The following is a 21960-nucleotide window of genomic DNA, read 5'->3' on the forward strand; positions in this document are numbered from 1 at the left end:
AGAGAGAACGGCGAGGCTGTGACGTAAGCGGCGCGCGCCGAGGGAAAAGCGTGTGTCGGCGGCCTGCCTGGGCGGCGGCTGGACTAGTGCGTTTTCTGCGCCCGGCTTCCCGCAGCCGAGTTCCCTCCTGCTCTGCGCGAATGAGGCGCGCTCCAGTCTAAGTCTTCAGAGGAAACCAAAACCCAGGCCCACGGTTGGATGAGAGCAGAGCTGGGAAGAGAAGACGTTCTTGTCTTCTTGTCTCATTCACTCACTGATTCGACGGCGGCCCCAGAGATGCCTAAGACACAGCTGCCGCCCTGGAGGTGCTCACGTCCAGCAGGGCACACTCACGATCGGGAGTCTTTACCGTCCTGGACGGTGGGGCCACCGGAGGGTCGTGCCCGGCCTGATGCATGGCTGGGTCAAGGGTGCAGAAAGCAGGGAGGCTTGTGCTGGTTCTGGAAGGACGGGCAGGAGATAGCTAGGCAGAGGGGTGGTAGAGTGTGCAGCACAGGACAGGTCTGAAGCAGTAGGCTTTCCAGACTCCAGGCTGAGAGACGAGATCGTCTGTGGGGCCTTTCTCAAGAGATTGTTATAGGTAGTGAGTCGTTGGAAGGCTTTCAGGAGGCTGTGCCATGATCAGATTTGTTTTAGGATTAATTTGGTTACACTGTGAAGAATAGATTGGAGTAGGGGGCAAGATGGTAGCAAGGACACCGGTAGAAGGAAAGTATTTACACAATATATACAAAAGAGGAGGGTGTGAACCAAGGCAGTTGCAGTGGGATTGGAAAGTAGCAGACTGATTTTATAGGTATGAAGAAGTAAAGTCAAGAGGACTTCTAGGGAGAAGACCAGTGTAGACACTACATTTAAGAGGCGGGGGGGGGGGGGGGGGGCGGGTAGAGGCTGCAGGAGATCAGTAGTGTCATTAGAGCAGCAGGAAAAGACTTAGTTGAAAATATTGTCTTATAAGTCAAAAGAAGGGCATAGTGATCAACAGGTTCTAAATGCTACAGGGTTGAAGTAAGGCAAAAACTGAGATGTACCCACTGCTTGCTTCAACAGGAGGTTATTAGTGATTTTAGCAGGTTTCACAACTTGCTAAGCAAGTGGGGAGGGGAGAGGAGGCAGATGACTACAGGGTAGGACGTGAATATGGGGATGGGCTGCTCTCCGCCTGTCCTGTCCCTTGGGGCATAAAGGCTGGAAGAAGACATACTGAGGGAGGGGAAGAAAAGGCGGGGGAGCTGGGGAAGCAGTAGACAGTCAGGTTGGAAAGGTGGCTCAGATAAGATGTGAGAGATGACAGGGAGCTCTGAGGAGGTACCCAGAAGGGATCATTCTAGAGCTTCCCAGAGGCTTAGGAACCGAGTGTCACCAGTCTAGGGATTCTAAGAGAGTCATTTGGATCCGTAAATCCATGCCTTCCTTATTCTTGATGAACTCTAATAATATAACCCAAACAAGTAAGACATACAATAAGAACTGTTTGGTTTGAAGGATTGAAAATCATTAGCCTGCCTGGGGCCCTTGCATGTTTCAGTCCAGCCCTACAGGTTCTTCCAGCTTCTTCCCTGCCAAGCCCCAGGGGCCAGGCCAATCACTGCCAGCCTCCCAGAGACCAAAACCACTAAGCTGAACTTCACATGCTTTGTAACTCTCCAGTGTTTTGCAGCTCTGCTACTCACCCACGTCTTTTTACTTTTAGTGATTACCAGAGAATCCTTAGAATGAAACAAGATCTGAATGCTTCCCTTTGGGGACAGCAAGGAAGAAGTGGAGAGACTGCATTCCAGTCCTAAGCAGTCTGGGGGGGAGGGCAGCAAAGCTAAGGCACTGCAGGGGATCCTCCTCTGCAGCCTTGTGCTGGGCTAAGCTCTAGGAAGCTCCAATGGAACTTACCAAGAAGAGCCACTGAAAGATTTTTATAGGAAAGGGGTGTGGTGGTGAAGAAGGTGCTAGAGGAAGATGTGTCCAGTAGTAGTATGTGGGTGGACTGGAACCTGGGGGTTAACTGGGAGGCTGTGATCTGGCCGAAATGGGGCTTCTGGGTTAGGGGGCAAATAGTGGGGACAGAGAGGAGAGGACTAGCACAGGAAGTGTTTTGAAATTAGTCGACAGTTTATAACTCACTTTATATGAAATGTCAATTTAGGAGAAAGTCTTAGTGGTTGATGGAATCACATTAGAAAGGTAGAGTGAAATTCTATAGAAAATATATAGAAGAAATCAATGTGATTTTGTGACCTTAAAAGAAATATGTGTTTTCAGCTCTGTCACAACGAAATGGTCCAATAACAGCCACAGAAGCAGCACTCCTGCCCAACACTAACTCATTCTCACCCTCTCACCCCAGGCACCCAGATTTTAATCTCTAATGCTTTTTTTTTTAACTAAAAGGAATCAGGTCTCTTTGGAGTTGATTCCATGACTTGAGGCAGAAAAAAAATCAGGATGGATTTTGATTCTGTTGTTTTCAGAAAGAAATCCAGAGTCTGATTTCTGATAGGCAATGCTGAAAAGATAAAGGAGCCAGTGAAGGGAGATCCCACTTGACAAGTTGTGTGAATCTGAGCAAAAAATAAAATGACAATGGTTAATTTAAAGAGCTGAGTTTATGAAAGCTTACGAGTTCATGACTTCATGCTAAAATGAAATATAAAAAAGGGTTGCTGTAATTGAAAAAGTAGTCAACATAGTAGATATGCCTAATGGTCATTGTTTTTAATGAGTGGGAAAGTATTACTACATATGGGCATCTTGTTTCTTTGTCAAGCTTGTGTCTGTTAATAAAGTGTAGACATGGACTAGTTTCTATCTGAGGGAGTGAAGGAGTGAAGTGACACTTGTGAGGGAGCCAAACACTCCCGGGAGAAGCAGGGGCTGCACAGGGAAGGAAGAAGGGGTCCAGCAGCTCGTTTGCCCTGGTGCCCACATGCCGTCACCATGAATGAGCGTCCACAAGTGCAGTCCTAGCTGATAAATTAGCCCAACTTCCCTAAAAGAAATGGTAACTATCCCCTCCTCTCTGGGAATAAAACCGTTAGCTGACCCCTCTTAATTAGAATGAAATGTTAGTGAGACATACACGAGTTTCCAAATAGGCCTACAGACTAAATTTAACATATCATAATGGCGGTATGGTAAGTTAGATACATCTAGCCATAGAAAAGGTAAAGAAATCTTCACCCAGCCTCAGAAGTAAAAATCTACGTGAAAGACCAAAGAAAGCTGCCTGATGAAAGACGTGGGACTTTGACCTAGAAGAGGGGACTCTCATGCCCGCAGCTCATGTGTGAGTTGACTTAGACGATGTAACCAAGTTCCGTGTCCCCAGGCCAAACCCTCAAGTCGACAACCCTGGACCTTCAGCCTCTGCTCATCAGAAATTACGTTCTTTTTTGGAGAGGGGGCGGATATGGTAAGATCCTTAAACCTAGGGAGGTGTAAGGTTTTTATTTAGTGAGTTATTGAAACCTTAGAATGGAATGTAAGAACCAGAACACTGAGAAGGTGAAAGAATGAGTATGGATTAAAACACAAAACCGTTAAACTCGTGATATTCACATCCTTCCAACCAGTTTTGATGTAAAGATACTATATTTTGTGGGTCGTTTTTGCTTTTAAGATGTCTTAGAACTTTTAAGGGATCTTTATCAGACTTGAGATTTTAATTAAATCCTTACAAATGTTTCTAGTTGTAATCTACTTTTTTCATAACGGGGGAAATTTATTTTTGTAAATTCCTAAATATTGACTCTTGTTTAAGTAGTAATGTGATTACTAAGGGAAATGATCACTTAATGGTTAAAAGTATGCTAACTGAAAAATTTATAAGATTAATCAATTGGATATTAAATGAATTACAGTTAGTGGTGACTATATTTCTGTGCACAAAATGTCCCCTGCTAGACGTGATTTTCCAGCACAGGATAAAGACTTTCAGCGTGTGTGGATGGGTGGGTCATGGCTACAGTGAAAGAGGCGGAGATGTTAGGAGGGGCAGACATTTTAAAGGAAATTGAGTCACATACTGAGTTAAATTGAATACCTTTTAAGTGCATATAAAGTGGTCACCCAACATTTGAGGCTCCATTTTAAAGCACGCATTAATGAAAGGAATGTGCCGAAGGGTTACCCTGCTTCCCCCTGTAATTGGACGTTGGCTGGTTAGGCAACGATCCTAAAGGAGATTTGCTTTTTTTTGTTTCTAATGAGCTTTTTTCTCCAGGAAAATAAAGCTGTTTCACAGATACTATAAGGCTATATATTTCGGCTATTTAAGCAGCTGCGTTGGGGAAGGCCTGGTGGTGCAGTTGTTAAGTTCATGCTCTGCTTTAGCAGCTCGGGGTTTGCAGGTTCAGATCTTGGAAGCGGACCTAGCATTGCTCAGTCAAGCCACGCCGTGGCAGTGTCCCACATAAAATAAAGGGGGGAAAAAAAGCAAATAATCAGCTGCCTTATGCTTATAGAAGTATGCTGCTGTTTGTATGGCACATATGTAAAGCGTGGAGTTCAAATGTGTCTGTTCAAAAAGCCACATATGGCATTTCTCTGGAGGGTCCAAATTAGTTATTTCTCTGGGTTATTAATGGCTGACTTTAATACCTTTAGGCTTCACATAAAGTGAAGAGAGAAATTGAAGAAATTTTTACCCAACACCCAAATTTTACCAGATAATTTAGGCAAGAATGCAAAATGTCATGGCTTAGAATGATCTGATAGTTGACCAGTTCACCCTGTTGCCTGTATAAACAAACATTTTTAATTAACTGAACTTTTGTTGCTAGTAGAGACAGAAGATACATTTTAGTTGGGTTAGTTTAAAATAACACTTGGTGTATTCCAGAGTTCACATTTCAGCCACTTCTCATGAGCTGAGACTTTATAGTTTTCCAAATAGAAAGGTCATGTTTTTTCTGGAAATAGGACAGGGTTGCAAAACAGCCTTTTAATGAGCAAAATTAAATGAATCAAAAGCTTACGGATTAAACTTCCCCTGATGATATGTGGGTTTAAGGAACTATTATACAACAAGAGTTTTCTCAGTTTATCGAGATTTTGAACATGTGTAGGATTGAAGCAATGCTAAATTAAATTAGTAGCCTGGCATACTCGACCCTCATCTAATGGCTTCCAGCTAGAAAATTCTAGGACAAAAAATATGCTGTTTCCATGAAAAATCTTGTTCTACTTAGAAGCAAGAATTCTGACAGCCAATTAAAACACAAATTCTTTTACGGAAAACTCAGATCTGTAAAACTTCAAATTTACAAAACAGTTTAATTACAAAATAGTTAATCCAGTTTTACACAGATTTTTTGTTTTAAAAAGAGGGTTCTTTTCTGGTGGCCTTTGTTTAAAGAGTAAATGTTCCTAGTGCATGCAAAATATTTACTTACCTTTTTTTAGGAATACAGCAATTGTGTGAATAATAAAACTTTTCGATGTATTTATATGGCAGCCTCTCATGCCATCCCAAACTGATCCTAGTCATGGAACTGAGAAGAGCTCTCATTCTACAGAGGAGCAGGTGAAAGCACAGAGCTAGAATGATGGAGCGAGGAAAGGAACTTAGTTTTCTTGGGCCAACACTTTTGGAAAGGCCTGGGCTGAGCACCACCCTCTCTGATTCTCAATCACAGTGTGCCCGGGCCCCCTCTCATTCACGTGATGAAGCCTCCTGGGAAGGGGGTATGTCTGTAGCTGGCAGAAGCCTCCCAGAAGCTGCTGCTGTGTCCGCCTGTCAACATGACATGTGTGCGTCTCACACACAGACACACAAACCCTGCGTGCATCACTGATCTCTAAGGATTGGCAGTTAGTGCCCATGCACTCTAGCCCAGGTGAGTCTAAGAATGGGCTCCAAATGCTGTGGCCATCTCCACAGATGACCGACGTCCATAAGCCTGAGATGTTTCCAGGAACTTTTTCTGTTTGTTTTTGCTGTCATTTCTACAACAAACCATTGTTTTTTCTGGCACAACCTTTGCTATAAAGATCGGGGACCTGACAGGCTGAAACACATGTGGCTCAAACACCTCACGCCATTACCCAGCTCATTCACTGCTTGCTTCCACCTGTTCCCTATCTTTGAATGTCCTTAGAAATGTCTTGAAATTAAAAAAATATATATGTTTACTGATGAAAAGATGTGTGCATGCATACATAACAAGGGACAGAAACTGCCTCCAGAGGAAATTGTACAAATCTGTTAATTTATTACAAAATGTCCACTCACAGAAAAACACAAGAAAACTTTTATACTTTTATATTTGGGAAAGGAACTGGTATCTCAGATACAAAATAATTTACACATAATCCATACAATTTTATTTTATATAGAAATAGGTCATTATTACAACAGCTGTACAGTTCACTACACTTTGTCTTATAATTACATAAAATCTTTTCTTTAGAAACATCTCAACATAACAAAACATACAAAAAAAGCAAAGTGCATTTTGAAAAGGAGAATCCAATCCTCGGTCTCATCGTGAAAGATATGTAGAAAGATGCAGCATTCTCCCTCAAAGGCCAGCACGTGGTGGGTCCCTTGGGGACCTGGAGCTCCGCAGGCCACCTGGCGTGTGGAACTCACCCTTCATAGTCCTAGAGTTGCCAGCACAATTCCGGAACATCAGCTGTGTGATTGTGCTTTGCTCTGAGTCCGCCTTTGTAGTTGCAATCGACGAAGTAAACAGGAAATAGTCCAGTGTTACATTTAGGGGAAAAAATAATCACCAGCCGTGTGGGGGGGGGCGAGCGTGGTTCCACGAGGGTTCAGGCTGGAGGGTGTGGGTCTGCAGCCTGGTTAATGACGACTGGCGTGGCTATCTATTGGTGGGCTGTTTTTGTTACTGTGGTCTCCAAACGAAGTCAGGAGGCCTTATTACTTTTAAAAACTGAAAGTGCCTAAGCAATCTCCTCTGTGCAGCTGTGCAAATTAAAACAAAACCACCATTTAAAAATAATGAAAAATAATCTCTTTATTCTCTCTCTCCAAACAGATCTCTGACCCAGTGCTTCTCAAACGCAAAGGAAAGAGGATCAGGAGAGTGAAGCCCGGCTAGCAAGGGTGGACGGGCCACAGCCAGTGAGAGTGACCTGTGCGCCCTGGGGAGGATGCGGTGAGCTGCTCTGTTGGCTAAGGTAAACTGAGTAACGACACTGTCGTGGGTACTCGGTTCCCGCCCAAGTATGGCTGTAGAGTGCGCCCGAGAAGTGCGGAGGCAGGGGAAGCCCACCAGTCTTGCTGTCATTTCCCACGTGCCAGCCGCGCACTCCAGAGATGGCTACCATCCAGGAGTTCTGAAATGTATGCAGTGTGCACAAAAGCCAAGGGTTTAGTTTAAACTCCTCTCCCCAACTCCCGTGACCAACCCCCCGTCATCCATTGGTTAAAGCTGATTGTGACCCAACTGAGGTGCCAGGGCACTACCGGGGTGGCTGCTGGAGGCCTGAGGACTCGGACAGGCTGCTGACCCTTCGGGGAGGGCGTGAGGGCTGGGGCTGCGGGGCATAGCCCAGGGGTCCTGGCTGTTGCGAGTAGGTGGAGAGAAGCAGCGAGTCCTGCTGCTCACTGTGCAAAGAGCTTGGCGCCTGTACCTGGAAAGAAAAGAGAAAGGGCTCCAGAGGTGGTTCTGTGATTCAGCTCCTCTGCTGAATTGCTGGGGCGTGTGCACATGTGGTTAGCCTACAGGACTCCTCGATGGCTCGGGGCCTTGTGGTGAGGGCTTGGGCAGGACCTTGTGTGGGAGGGGAGGGTGGGTAGAGAGGAAAGGAACCTGAGGCTCTGCCAGGTGGGTGTGAATTGAAGCCAAGCTCTCTGCCAGCACCAGGGTTCCTTCCTGCCCGGTGGGCCTGGGGCGAGGGTGTGGGGAGTGGTTTCCTGAACACATGCCCATGACCTACATGTAGCCTGTATGTTGTTGGATGTTGGAAGCTGAGACCACGTGCAGATAATCAACAGGGCAGAATCCAGACACAGACAGTCTGCACACTTTCACTGTGGTCCCCGATTCCAGGACTACTTCCAAACACTGCCGGCTGCCAGCATCTACTAGGAAACATCCTAATTTGAAGCTCAGAACCTTCAAGTGGTCAAACCCTAACTCTGGAACCTTCCATCCTAGCTCTCACTCTTCCTGTCCGTGAAGTCTCCCCCTCCAGGTAACCCAGTCCCCCAGGTTTGCAGAGCTGCCCAGGCACACCCGCCCTCCGCTCGTGCTCAGGCAGTCTCTTTTGCTGGAACACTGTTCCTTCACCTCCACTCATTCACGCTTTGGGCAGTTCCCACACGTCTGACTCTGAGTCCCCCTGCCCCCTCCTCCTCGGAGGCCTCCCCGCCACAGTGCTCTCTGTGATCTGCCCTCTCCCCACACTGCACTACGAGGCCGGTGAGGGCAGTGAGAAGGCCTGCGAGCTCTCTGCACCCTTCGCCCTGCGTCACCTGGAACAGGTGCCTGCAAACACGTCTGCTGTTACGCTGAAGGAGTATATGGGAGGCCTCAACTCTCCCCAGCCTCTCCCTGCCTTCTCAGTTCCTCAGTTCCCATCCTAAACCACTTCTGTGTTCAACAAGCTGACGAGAAACGCAGAGCCAGCGTCCTGAGTTGACTCCCCCTGTGCCGGGGGTCAGGGAGATTGGAAAAGTACAGCACAGGTGGCTTAGCAGCTTTGGAATTAAATTACATTCTAGACCTTCAAGGATGACTCTTTTCTTCTCTATCCTGCTGTCCTCAAAATGTCTGTGTCACCACACACTCTTCTGTGGCTTTCAAGGTGCCCGAGCAGGGCAGGCCGGGTGAAGGGAAAGCCAAGCCTGCCCTGGGTGGGGGCTAGAGGCCAGGGAGGAGTCCCCACGGGACAGGGCAGGGCTGGGGCAGGAAGGGGCGCCCGGGCTCGTGTGGGAGGGAAGGCCAGAGCTGAGCAGACGCTTCTGTCCCCTCTGAATACCCCAACCACTGGCGCTCACCCTCCCTCCTTCCAGGGTACTTGGCACTTGCTTGAAGTAAGTAGTGACCACGTGTAAACGTGCCCCACATTTTCCTGGAAAGCTCTAATTTCATGAAACGTTATTGCATGCATTAAGGAAGTTTAATGAGTCTTTAACTAAACATGATTTAATTTTATATTTGTATAAGACTTTGTGTATAAACACACTAACAAGTCTGACAAACAGAGTAATCAGTGTGTGATTTTTGCTCTAAAAATAAGGATACCATAATAAAAATTACTTTTGGAAAGTGGACCTTTATAGCTCGTACCCACATGAGGCCTAACAGCTAACTCTAAATTTCTCATACTATATAAACGTGGACTTGGAGCATTATGAACTTTATAAACTATAAAGATCCCTACAAGTCTGTCTGGGGCTTAGTTTGGTGCTGAGAACTAGGACCACCTTGGAAGCAAGGGAGGAAAGGGCGGTCAGGCCTGGGCTACGGGGCTCACCCTGTCTCCCCAGCGCCCACCTGCAGGAAGTGCTGTGGCGGCTGCTGCTGGGCCTGTGCGGGCTGCAGGGGCGGCGGCTGGGAGGTGGGGAAGCTGGGGTGAAGCACTGCGGGTCCCATCAGCAGGACGGGAGTCGAGGCGCTGCTGCTGGTGGTGTGCCCATCTGGACTTTGAAACACGGCCTGGCTCTGTGCATACCTGGTGGTTTCACATGGGAGGGAGAAACACACCTTTAAGAAAGAGGAGTTGGATGACACCAACAGCACAGCAACCAAGGGGAAAAGAGATAGATTGGACTTCATCAAAGTTACAGACTTTTGCGCATTACTCCATAGAGTGAAAAGGCAACCCATGGGAAGTGTTTGCAAATCATACATCTAGTAAGGGATTGGTATCCAGAATTTAAAAAGAATTCCTACAGCTCAACTACAACAAAACAACAAACAACCCAGTTAAGAAATGGGCAAAGGGCTTGAGTAGACAAAAGGATACAAATAGCCAAGAAGCACATGAAAAGATGCTCAACATCACTAGTCATTAGGGAAATGCAAGTCAAAATCAAAATGAGATACCATTTCACAGCCATTACAATAGCTCTTATGAAAAAACCCAGAAAATAACAAGTGTTGGTGAGGATGTGGAGAAGGTGGAACCCTCACACACTGTTACTGGGAATGTAAAATGTAGCTGCTGTGGAAAACAGCATGGTGAGTCCTCAAAAAATTAACCATAGAATTACCATAGGATCCAGCAATTCCACTTCTGGGTGTTCACTCAAAAGAAGTGAAAGCAGGGACTCAAACATGTTCAGAGCAGCATTATTCACAACAGCCAACAACCCAAGTGTCTACTGATGGATGAAGGGATAAACAAGATGTGGTCTATACACACAATGGAATATTATTCAGCCTTAAAAAGGAAGGAAATTCTGACACACACTACAACATGGATGAACACTGAGGGCAGTATGTTGAGTGAAATAAGCCAGTCACAAAGGACACGCATTGTATGATTCCACCTAGATGAGGTATCTAGAGTAGTCTAATTCAGAGAGACAGAAAGTCGAATGGTGGTTGCCAGGGGCTGGGAGTGGAGGGGATGAGAAGTTAGTGTTTAATGGGTACAGAGCGTCCGTTTGGGAAGATGAAGAAGTTGTGGAAGTGGATGGTGGTAATGGTTGCAAAACAATGTGAATGTACTTAATGCCACTGAACTGTACACTTAAAACTAGTTAAAATGGCCAATTTTATATAATATATTCTACCACAATAAGAAAAAAAAAAAAGGAAGAGGTGTTGATGGTAATGGGCCATTACCAAGGGGCAGCGGAGGGCCATTTAAGAAAGCTCTGGAGGAGTGCAGACTAGGAACAGATGTTTAAAGACACTAATGAGAAGTGCACTTTTCATTATATTTTAGAAATGTTATTTCTTTATATGGGGTCACTTGTAACAGGCATTAGGGGTTCCAAACTTCCCCTGAAGAGGCCTCCGTGTGTGTGGGAGGCAGATTCTGACACACCCTAGAAGATGGAGTGTGAGGTCACGTCTGGTAGAGACGGTAGGAGAAATGGGGAGGACGTAAATTATTGGGTTGACCCAAAGTGGCAGTTAGAGTTCCCAGAGGAAAGAATTTCTGTTTTTGCCTAGTTCACTGCATTTTAAGCTGTCCAGAAAGCGATGTAACAAGATTCTTTGTTTCCACTTATTTGGATCACAGGAGAAGGAAAGAACAGGCAAAATCCAAAACCCAAACCCAATCCCCCGCCTAGCTGAGAGCATGGGCCGCGAACTTCGAGGAGGTTTCCCGCAGCACACATTCCCCACCTGCCCGCCATGGGGTTCTGATCGGGACAAAATGCAGTGAGGGAGGTACGGGCCCCTGACCTGCAGACATGCGCAGGAAGCATCCGCTGCTATGTTGTTATTGGCTGAAGGAGGACAGGGGAGCAAGGACTTCCAGGGGACGGTCCCAGGGGATGGCTGGAGACCTCTGTACAGGGCAGCCAGGCCTAATTACCTAGCAGTGTCTCAGTGAACTTTGGACATCAATGAAACCGGTGTTTGTACACAAAGACGTCTGCAAGATGGCTCTGTTGCTGCCTCATTTCAAAGGGCTACAAGCTGTTTTCCACGGCTTTTCATGTTTTTACTTCTCTGTCTCCAGTAACCTTTGTCCCTGTTAATTAAACAGCTGAGCAAAGCTGCTTCTGGTCCTGGGGCTGCAAGTGGAGAAGAAACTGGGGAAAGGAGAGGGCAGGCGGTGTCGGGGAGGGGGGCGGGCCTCACAGCTGTGGGGTCACAGCCCCGTGGACAGCGCTGGGACCAGGGAGCAGGCGAGCTCAAAGCGCCCTGTGAATCTGCGGTGGGCACCTGCTTCCACGGTCAGCTGGAGCCTCGGGGGTGCCTGGGATGGGGACATGGCAGCACGGACCTGGGCTATAACCTAGGCTGAGGCGTTCAGACAAGCTAGAGAGAGAACTAATTGTTTCAGGTCGCGTTCTAGGCCTGGAACGCTGACCCAAAGGTCCGTCTGCTTCAGCGGGAAATGGAAGAAAAGCTAAGGGGAGGAGTCCTTTCAGAGGGGTGGGCACACTTCGGCCCTGCCCTTAGTGTGAGACTCAGAGGGAGCACTGCCGGTCCGGGCAGATGAAAACCCTGCCAGCCTGAGGCCACCCTCCCTCCGCCTGGGGCCACCTACTTGACCTGCCGTCCAGTCCTGCTGACCTCCGAGGGCTGCCTCGCTTCACAGGACTCAGGCATCATGGGCTGGATGGGCTGGCTCAGCAACAGCCTTGGAGCAGAGGGAGAGATCAACGGGAAGCTTTGATGAGCACCCAAACCGTTGGCCCACTGGCCAGGGGTAGCAGCAAGGGCCCCCTCTGGCCGACCCCACGGTGCCTGCTCTGCTCTCAGATGCTGAGTGCAGCAGGCCATTTCCTCCGGCTGTCAAGACCCTGGCCCTCTTGCCGGTTCATCCGCTGAGAGAAACTGCCGAGGCTTTACTCCTGACTGTCTGAACGCTGCCTCTGTCTACCTCAGAAAGGAGGGCAGCCGGGAATCGTGCAAACCCGCCCCAGTCATCGTGTAAACAAGGACGGTCTCGTACCGGAGCTGCCGATCGTGGCTGAAGTCCGGGCTGGGCTGGCACTGGCTGGTGTCCCTGGAGGCCGGGGCAGGGGTGGTCAGGCCCAGGGGTGTCGGGAGCACAGCTGCGGCGCTGCTGAACTGGGGTGTCAGGCTCACCGAGCGCCCGCTTCCTTGCATCAGTGGCGAGCTTCTCATTGGCTTCGGGCCCTGGAGCATCATTTTAGCAAGAAAGGTGAAATTTAGACTTAACTCAGGTGTCATCTCTCCAGGAAGCCTCCCCAGAACCTCTTTCTTCTACCTGCCTTGGCCTTTCCTCTACCTGAGGATCCTCTGACTACTTACTGAATTATTCTGGTCTTGTGACTGTCTTCCCCATTGGACTGTAAGCACCTCAAGAATTCTTTGAAAGCCCTGGGCCTAGGACAGTGCCAGGCTCTCAGCAGGCAAGTAACAAATGTGCCTCGAACTGAACTACCTCTGCTTCACAAATTCCACTCCAGACATGTCGACCTCCTTGCTGTTTGTCTGACTCACCAGGCCTACTCCTGCCTCAGGGCCTTTGCACTTGCTAGTCCCTCTAATTGCAGTGCTCCTCCCCAGATATAGATAGGGCTCATTCTCTCACCCCCTCAGGTCTTTGCTCAGTACTGTCTTGTCAGCGAGGCCTTCTCTGGACCCCTGTTGACAACTCTAACCCATCCCCTCCCTCACCAGTGTCCCACACTGAGATTTGTCGCATTGTGATTTTCACTCATTTGTCTGTCCCCACCTGCATCAGAGGTTCTGTTCTTCCTTTCTCTTTTGTTCACTGCCATCCCCTGGTGCTAGAACCTAGTCCTGGCATGCAGTGAGTGCCTGTTAAATACTTGTGGAGTAAAATCACAAATGAGCAAGGGAGTGGGCTTGGTTGGGCTTTGGGTTTTCCACTGTTTCAATGACTGTCCATTTGTATGATGGCACCACTGTGTTTTAATTCTCAGAGCTCTTACAAAAGCTTTCACTGTTAAATAGTGTAAATCCTCCTTCAGTTTTGTTCTTTTCCAAAATTTCCTTGGCCATTCTCACCCGTTAATTTTTCTGTTGACTTTTAAAACCAAAAGGCTGCAATTTAAAGTATAACCCTTACACGTGGGTGAAGAGAGACTCACGCTTGTACTCCTCCACATTTAACTGCACGGTATTTGTTTACGCTCCTGGAGCCCCCGCTAGACCAGACGCCCCTCGGGGTCAAGGACAGCTTGCCTTCCTCTTTGCTCCCCTGGGGGCTGGTGAACAACAGAGCCCAGCAGATGGTCACTGAAGCCACGATTACGCGTGTGAACATAAGAAGCTTGAGGCGAGCCTGTACCCCGCCTTCCGATCTCTAATCTTCCAGAAGCCGGGCTCAGCACTTCTTAACGCCTTTCGATTCAAGTGCCGTGTACTGACTGGTGACCCTGTCAGACTGCAGGCTCACGGGTGGCTTGTAGTAAGTAATAATGGCTGCGAGGGAAGGGAATCTGGGGGGCCGGAGGAGCAGGGTGGCCCTGGGGGAGGGGACCGTGAGCAGAAGTGGGTGATCTGTGTTCTCACACTGATAATGGCTAAAACCAGGAGTGGGTGATGGGGACTGAAGACACACGTGTGGGGACATAGGGCCGTCAGTGTGAGTGGCTGGGATGTCCGTATCCACCTCCACCTCAGTTCAGGATCAAAGCTGAGAGTTCCCTTCAACGTATTTTAATATATTAATAAAACACAGAAGGAAACCAATGCAACTTGGGGTTTCGAAGTGACTTAAAACAAAAAAAAAAAAAAAAAGGAAAAATCCCACCACCATCATCTAGCCCTGGTCACAGAGGAGGTCACATAGAGTGGGTCACAGTAGGTTTCCAGTTGGCAAAGACGGCAGGAATCCAGTAGGTCCTGGTCTGCCCTGGTGGCAAGGGCTGGGTCTGGAGACGGGCACATTTACCTGGGTTGATCTCACACTCGAGTCTCTGAGCAGGTGCTGGTTTGTGACCTGGGCAGGGGCGACCTGCCCTGGAAGCGGAGGGCTGGCCACGAGCTGGGGCTGGGCCCCTGGGGCCGACCTCTGCTGGAGCTGCTGCTGAGCCTCGGGCCGCTGGGCGCTGCTGAAGCTCAGGGAGACAGCTGGCTGCTGCAAGAACATCTGGAAGCAGAATAGGAATGCCTTTAAGGCTGGGGTCATGGGTGCCCGCCAGGTCTGCACCTTCTTTGGGTTCCCTGTCCTCTGTTAGGAGGTCAGCTTTTTTGCTCTCTCTGACCTGCTTGGGCGGAGTTCGTTCATTCATTCCAGCTGAGCGCTGCGATGCCACAAGCAGTGCAAAGCGACAGAGCAAGGGGTTCGGAGAGACACTGACCCCGCCTTCAAGGTGACAGTCTAGTGATGGAGGCCTAACAGTGTGGAGGACCCAGGTGGTCTCTAGATAACTTGGTGTGCTTGTAAAGAGTCTAGGTGGGCTTGTCAGTTCCTTAGTAGAAGGGAGGGATATCCTGTGAATAAAATGAATGATGCAGTAATGGTGGCAGAGGGTTGGCTAACCGGTGGTGTGGGCCGCATCGTCCTGGCAGTAGGACCAGGCCCTGTGCCTGCCCTTGAAGCTCTGACCAGTGACCAGGGTCTGTACTCATACTGCGGCTGGGCATCTTCAACCCAGTGCTCCCAGCTAAGATGGCGAATCTGCTCCCACTAATTAGGCGACCCTGCGTTCCCAGGAAGGCAAATGCGTGCAGAGATGACGACAGAACATCAAGTCCGCGCCTTTAGAATTCTGCGCAAGGGTAAGTTTTATCTTCACGATAATCTCTGTGCATTTCATCATCTAAGATGTCTCAAACATTTAAAAGACTGTGAAAAATTAGCCTGGTAATCTTAATTTGAAAGGTTTCAGAGAATTTGATCAAGTTTGTAAAAAGTGTATAAGTGTTTATGAAACCTTGATCATTTATAAGTTTAGTATATTTGATTTAAAATAATTGCTTAAGTGCTTAGAAAGATTTTACTGCTTAGATTTATAAGTCTGCCTTGTTAGGCATTGAAATGTTTGAAAGATTTAGATATATTAAATTTGTAAATTAATGGCATTCATAGATAATGTTGATTATTTACAATTTGTTAAATTTATAAACTAATTGAATATAAATAAAAACTAGTAAAAACACTGCTATTTTTAGACCAAATTAACAGATCTGTAAATAAAATGTAATCTGTAAATTGACCCTAAAGACTTAAGAAAAACAACTTTAATAATTTTAATAATAATTTACACCTAAGACCTGTAAGGGGCTCTTCCAACAGTTAGAGCTCCTCCTGGGCATTCAGCACTGACATTGTCCCTCTCAGATTCTCGACGAGCCGGGTTCCACGCCATTTTAGGGTTCTTCATGAGGACGGCTTTCTTCTTCCGGCACCCGGAGTTCTAACCCAGTTCCTGTACTCAGTGCAGCAGCACCTCGTGCCCAGTGCAGAACCGCCATTCTGATCTGCCGAGTGGCAAGGCGGTTCTGGAAGGCGATGTGGAGCCAGGCCAGGCAGACACCTGGTGGAGCGCTCCAGGGTCAGTTAGCGGGAGCGTCTGGCTCGTACGGGAGTGGAGCCATGTCCCGGAGCCCTGAGGTGGGCGGGTCCCCATCTAGTGCCCTTCCCACCACACCACTCCGTCTCCCTACTTTCCAGGCACGCCCCCTCGCCTTCCAGAGAAGCCTGCACTTTTGCATGAGGGCTCTTGGTCGCTTGAGAAGTTACGAAGAATTTCCTGGGTATCCATCATCCCAGGCTCAGTGCCCGTTCAGCACAGATTCAGTCTGAGGATTCGTACTTCACGCAGTCCCAGCTCCCCGTTATCACACGGCTCGTTTACAGCACGTTTGGTAACCTACACTTCACCACTTCGGCAAAAACTCAATACTCAGACTAAAAAGCATACTTCTAGTAGGATACAATTTACCTTCTGATTAGAGTTCAAATAACTGCAACCTTTATTTATGACAGGCAGCATAATTAGCTCCAATCAGACATTCCTTAGTTCAAATTCCAGCCCCACCATGGAGTAGTGGTATGTCCTTGGGCCATTTTGATAACTTTTCAAAGCCTTAGTTACCTCATTGATGAAACAGGGACATTCACAGCACATGCCTCATAAAGGAGTAAATGAGATTTATGCTGAGATATAGTAAATGCTCAATAAATGTTAGATAATAACATTTAAAATGAGAAAAAGGAGCTTTTTGTTCCTTTGCCTCTTTGGGCATATAAAAACTCGCTGAGAAATGAATAAATGGAATGAATAAATGATGAATAAACAAATAAATGAGGTTTTTGCTCAAAGAAGGGCAAACTGTTTCTGCTTGTGTTATGTCAGAGTCTGCTTGGTCTGCTACTCTGTCCCATTGATGTAGGCTCTCTCAGGGTAGAATGCTGTCCTGTTTATCTCCGCACCCCCACAGCGCCTAACCAAATGCCTGTACGTAACTGGGTCTGCCAGAGAGATGGATGGAAGGATGGATGGATGAATGGGTGGGTGGGTGTATGGATGGGAGAAAGGAGGGAGGGAAGGAAGGAAGGAAGGAAGACATTTACCATTGCTACAGGTGTCCTTCTAGGAATTTCTTTGAGTAGCCAGCAGAGGGTGCGCATGCCCTCAAAAAGAAAGCAAGAAGCAGCCTTTCCTGGACCACAGAGAGCGACAGAGCCTCTCGCAGAGCAGCTCTACCAGTAGCACCTTCATGACTCCACTTAGGTGCAAACACCAACACCCTAGCCAACCTCTCGCTCATAACTTGATTTTTAAAAAATATTTTAAAAATCTTATTTAGCAAGCATCACAGGCACACAGAGACTCAATGCAAGCTCTAAGCCAACGAAGTAAAGTAGGAAAGTTCACTGAAGTTCGGATCAAGGACTTTGAGGGGGAAAACCCTGGTTTTGCTGTCGTGCACATCCATGTCTGATTTATCGACAATAAAGTGGAATTTTATGGCTTAAGAAGATGACTTCTAAAAAGGGCTCGGGGTCAATTTTATATAAAGCATGAGAAAAATCGTTCCTTAATTCAAGTGGAAAAAGTTATCAGAGGAAAAAAACAGTTCTAATTTTCAAGAACAAACCAATCCTACCCTCACATGTGGTTTTTCCTTATTCTTATCTGCTTATTTTTACAAATACTTCTTATTACAGAATATTTTAGAAATACACAAAACATTGTCTAATGAAACCCCATATAGCATTATAAGGCTTCAATAATTATCAACGTTTTGCCATTCTAATTAATCTACTCCCCCTCCTTTTTGGAAGAGTGGAGTAATTTTTACTTGCTTATTCTTTATGCTTGAATCATGTAGTTTTTAAAACAAATATCACATTTTGGAACATATTTCTTTAAATCTTTAAAATTGCAAAAGTACAGGGAGGCAGACGGCTTGAGGAAATGTTCTCTGGTTTGACTATCTGTGGATTTCCATGTTCTTTGGAAAATTCCACTGCAAAGATAAGGTCACAGCAATGACAACAGGGAAGGAGCACGCTGGACGGTCTGAGGGCTGTTTCCCAGTCAGCCTCCCAGCACTCGGGTGCTCTCGGGCACGCGTGCTTGGGGGGGGGGGGGGGGGCCGTCACCAAATGCACCGGTCACGAGGAGGAGAAATCAGGATGCTTCATAATACGGAGTGGAGGAGAGAACCTCGCCTGGCCCGTTACTTGAGAATTCAGCCTTAACGTTGAAAAGGCAGGAAATAGAGAAGTCCGGGCCCTGAGGAAGAGGCTCCTACGCCTACCTTGCGTTCAGCAGTTTCTGGCTCAATTTCCCCCTTCCTGTTAGTATAAAAATTCCATTCAAGTAATTGGAGTCAGGCAAGTTCTACCAGTCGCGCCCTGCATCAGTGGGGACATTTTCCAGCTGGGAATGAATAAGTAAAAAGCGGCTTCGACACCGCGATGACTCCGTTTCTTTTCATGTAAACGCTGCAGCAGCCTCCTACCTGGTCCATTTCGGGGCGTCGCGCCGCCTGGGCCTGGACGCGCGCACGCAGGCCTGGGGCAGCGGGCGGCAGTGTGTCCTCGCTGGGCCCCGGCCTCTCTAAGTCAGGAGCCAGCCAGCCCTGGCCCGAAAGGGCCGTGCAGGGCCACTGAGCGTCTGGCAAGCCCCCTGGAGCGCCTCCGGGGAGCCCAGGGAGGCAGGAGGGGCGACCGCAGCACCTCCCGTGGCATGACCGCTCCGCACCATCATGCGTTCATCTCAGCGCACGGAGCACGGCGCCCGCAAGGGGCCTGCCCCTCGGCCGTGTCACTGCGCTTCAGGAGCTGGGGGTCCAGTGGAGGGTCCGTGAGGACAGGGAGGGGGAAGGCGCAGGGACAGCGTGCCAGCCATTTGCCCCAGGGGGCTCTTCTGCTTCCTTCTGTCTCTCTTAAGGGGGTGCAAAGGCTTAGAGCTCTCAGGGCAGACTGCGAGGGCAGCCAGAATGACATTTACAATTAAAGGCTGGATCAAAAGAATGCACTTTGGAAGAAAAATAGTCCTAGACTCATGATGCAAGTGGTAAAAACTTGGTAAAAATAACTTATTCTGGAAAGAGATCAAATATATAAACTTTTTCCTACCAAAAGAATCTCTCAAAAGGATTCAAAGAAGTGACATCTGGGGGTCATAGTTCAAAGCTGCTCCTGTCAGACCTGCCAGGCACCCCAACTGGCATGAAGGGTGCTGACCTCTAGGCCCCAGCTCCCTCTGCTGTCGCCCTGGGGGCAGGGTGCAGAGAGCATCGTTTCCAGCGTCTCCCTCCACTCCTGTTTTGGGTGAGAGGACACACAGAGCAGAGCTGCTTCCACTCTCCTTTGTCAGCAGCCTGGGCTGGGGGCTGCGAGAGCAACGTTACAGAGGTGCGGGGGGCTTATCACTTCAAAGGATGGAGGCCAGCAGCAGGCAGGGGGTAGAGCACTAAACATCTTCACAAATGAAGATGCGGATGATGCAGCAACACTATGTGCCTAACAGAGTGAGGGGTGAGTGGAGAGGATGTGCTGGGCATTTCACGTTTGGCCTGGAGTTGGGGTGAAGGAGGCGGGATTCGTCTTGTTCTTGGTCTGTGGAGGTTTCGACAGGCTTAGCAAGCAGGGCCCATTCAGGCAGTGCAGGGGGACTCTGGAGGGGGTCCTGCCTGCCCCGAAGGGTGGATAAGGGCACCTCACAGAGCGGCGGGCAGGACAGCACCACGGGCCCATGGGCCCAGGGAGGGGCCTCACCTGGACGTTGGAGTCCTGGACCAGGCACAGCTGCTCCTGGATCTTGTGGAGCTCCTCCTGCTGCCACCGGATGTTGGCCTGCAGGATCCGCGTGCGCTGCTCCAGCTGGTCTTTGATGGTCTGGAACATGCTGAACTGTGCCGAGAACTTCAAGGTGGAGACAAAAAACATAACCAGATGAAAGAGTTATTTCAGCCTCGCAGACAAATGTTGCTGCTGTTCTGAGCGGCCCTGCCCGCTTTCATTTCCCGTCCCTTATCCACCTTTGTCAGCATCCCTAATGAGTGACCCACCGCTGGGGAGCTCGGCCGTGAGCAGGGGCTGTGGATGAGGGCTGGGCGTCCCAGGGTCCCCATGTGAGCTCTCCTCAGGCCCATGGGAGTCTGCAGGTCTAATGTACTGCACTGTAGTCTGGGAGGCCACAGAATGGAGACATGAGTTTGTAAGCAGTACTTACAAACTGAGATTCCAAATTCGGACAGAGGACAAGTGGTTTTGGAGATGAATGTCAAAAGCAAGGTGTCAGAGAGCCCCTCCCCCTTTTTTCTCATCTAGGGCATGAGCGTTGGCATGTGACAGCTCCACAGGCATTTTTGGGTCCTGTCTGTCTCCTAAATCCAGACCTGGCAAGCAAGGCCCTTCTGTAACGGCTCACAAAAGCTTGAATTTGATGGCATGTTGCACAGGAGCCCTGCTCTCCCAACCTGTGGTCTGGGGCATGGAGGCCTCACCACCCTCCCTCACTTCCCCTGGCTCACTTGTCCCTACGGGCTTCTTGGAAATCCATTCAAAAAAACAACTAAGGAGAAGAACGATATAATCACCTAACATTTCCCATGACGGTAACCCTGGCAGAGCGTGACCTTGTAGGAGGGACACTGATGATAATTGTTTTGTGCAAGAGCGCCCTGTCCCCCCTTCCTTCTACCTCTTAATTCCTTCCTAGGCAGAATTGAGGAAGATCTTGCAGGTGACCTCTGCCCCGTGTCACCTGTCTACCTCGACACAAGGTCCTTTCCTTGCAGGAACTCGTGGAGAGTGGGGGATCATGAGACGGGAGTGGGGCTGGCCTGCCCTGGGCTCTATGGGGCTCCTGAGGACTCCCATTTCTTGAGGAAAGTGAGTCTGCTGCCCTGGGGCTTCTCTTCCTTCCTCCCCCCTCCTTCTCTTCCTTTTCTTTTTTATGATGACTTAAGCTTCATTCCTTCGCTCTCTACCCCAACAGTCTCCTTAGTCGTTTCTTGCGCACTGCCTTTTGCAAACTACTCCAGAGTCCGTCTCCCTTCTCTGCCCTTTAACCCCCCATAGATGGAAAAGCAAGGGGACCACGAGAGTTTAGAATACAGGTGGGATATACCAGAGGGCAGAATAACTGACAGCAGTTCTGGGAGCAGCAAAACAATAATGGGAAGAACAAGTAAGACTAATAATGGAAGGTGCTGCCCAGAGAAATCTCAATCAGAATGTAACTTGTCAAAGCACTCAGCTGGGATTCTGACAGGGAATTCGATTGAGAAAGAAAAACAAGCATATCAGGTATTAAATTTAAAAAACAAAACATAAAAGCTTCGGTGGCGGGTTCTGCAAAGTCAGGAAACCTTCAGGACTCTGCCTCCTGCATCCAGGAGACGACACCGGGTTGTCTGGTGGCTCCAAGGTGAACAGGGAAGGGCCGGCCGGCGGGTGGCCAGCAAGGCTCTTCCCAAGCGTTAGTTACTTCTATTACCATTCTCATTTTCTCCAGGCATTGCAGGACACACAGCATTAGTCTGCTGTTATATTGTTGATTGTGACCTTTAGGATAAAGAGATCTCCTCTAACTTAAGAGAATTTTAGAAACACAGTATGAAGGAAAACCACCAGTTACCCAGAGAAGCATTTCCCAGATTCTGGGTTTTCTTTTTTCCCCCTTTCCCTGATGAGGTGCTACACTGATCAGATCAGCGAGGGGAAAGAGAGACCCTTGTAGGGCCTCATTGTGTCACATGGGGCAGGTAAGAAAGGTCAGCATTATGCAAGAGAGTCTTACAGACTACAGTTATAATTAAGTATAATATGCCTCAGACATTAAGAACTGTTGTTATTAATTAAAATGAGGTTCAATAAATGAAAAATTAGAATTCCCAAAGGGGCTTAATCACATCATTATGTATTATAGAACTTAGAAATTCTTTACTATGCAAGACCCAG

The 21960-nt window shown here is 48.3% G+C and overlaps 1 protein-coding gene and 2 long non-coding RNA genes across 7 annotated transcripts in view; 2 read left to right on the forward strand and 1 right to left on the reverse strand.

Moving 5' to 3' along the window:
• The first annotated feature begins 32 nt into the window (after positions 1-32).
• Positions 33-8692, forward strand: LOC123286732 (uncharacterized). Of its 3 annotated transcripts, XR_011503845.1 has the most exons (4): positions 33-305; positions 3323-3406; positions 6996-7137; positions 8013-8692. It is a non-coding gene; the product is annotated as an uncharacterized lncRNA (long non-coding RNA). The 3 variants fall into 3 exon arrangements; XR_011503846.1 differs by lacking the exon at positions 33-305 and having other exon boundaries at positions 3282-3406; XR_006529514.2 differs by lacking the exons at positions 33-305; positions 3323-3406 and adding an exon at positions 5631-5831.
• Positions 6242-21960, reverse strand: part of NPAS2 (neuronal PAS domain protein 2) — a 158484-nt gene continuing 142765 nt past the window's right edge. For 2 of the 3 annotated variants that reach the window (XM_044772984.2, XM_070511610.1), the window contains exons 16-21: positions 19771-19917; positions 14485-14682; positions 12550-12737; positions 12142-12234; positions 9442-9639; positions 6242-7593 (exon numbers count right to left, since the gene is read on the reverse strand). In XM_044772984.2, the coding sequence (XP_044628919.2) occupies positions 7386-7593; positions 9442-9639; positions 12142-12234; positions 12550-12737; positions 14485-14682; positions 19771-19917 (1032 nt within the window). In that variant the 3' untranslated portion in view covers positions 6242-7385. The remainder of the gene's footprint in view (positions 7594-9441; positions 9640-12141; positions 12235-12549; positions 12738-14484; positions 14683-19770; positions 19918-21960) is intronic. The other variant, XM_070511611.1, reaches the window with a different exon arrangement.
• Positions 12737-16857, forward strand: LOC123286733 (uncharacterized). Its single transcript, XR_011503847.1, has 3 exons — positions 12737-13998; positions 15231-15314; positions 16210-16857. It is a non-coding gene; the product is annotated as an uncharacterized lncRNA (long non-coding RNA).

The sequence above is a fragment of the Equus asinus genome, chromosome 6 (assembly GCF_041296235.1).
Source record: "Equus asinus isolate D_3611 breed Donkey chromosome 6, EquAss-T2T_v2, whole genome shotgun sequence".
NCBI lineage: Eukaryota > Metazoa > Chordata > Mammalia > Perissodactyla > Equidae > Equus > Equus asinus.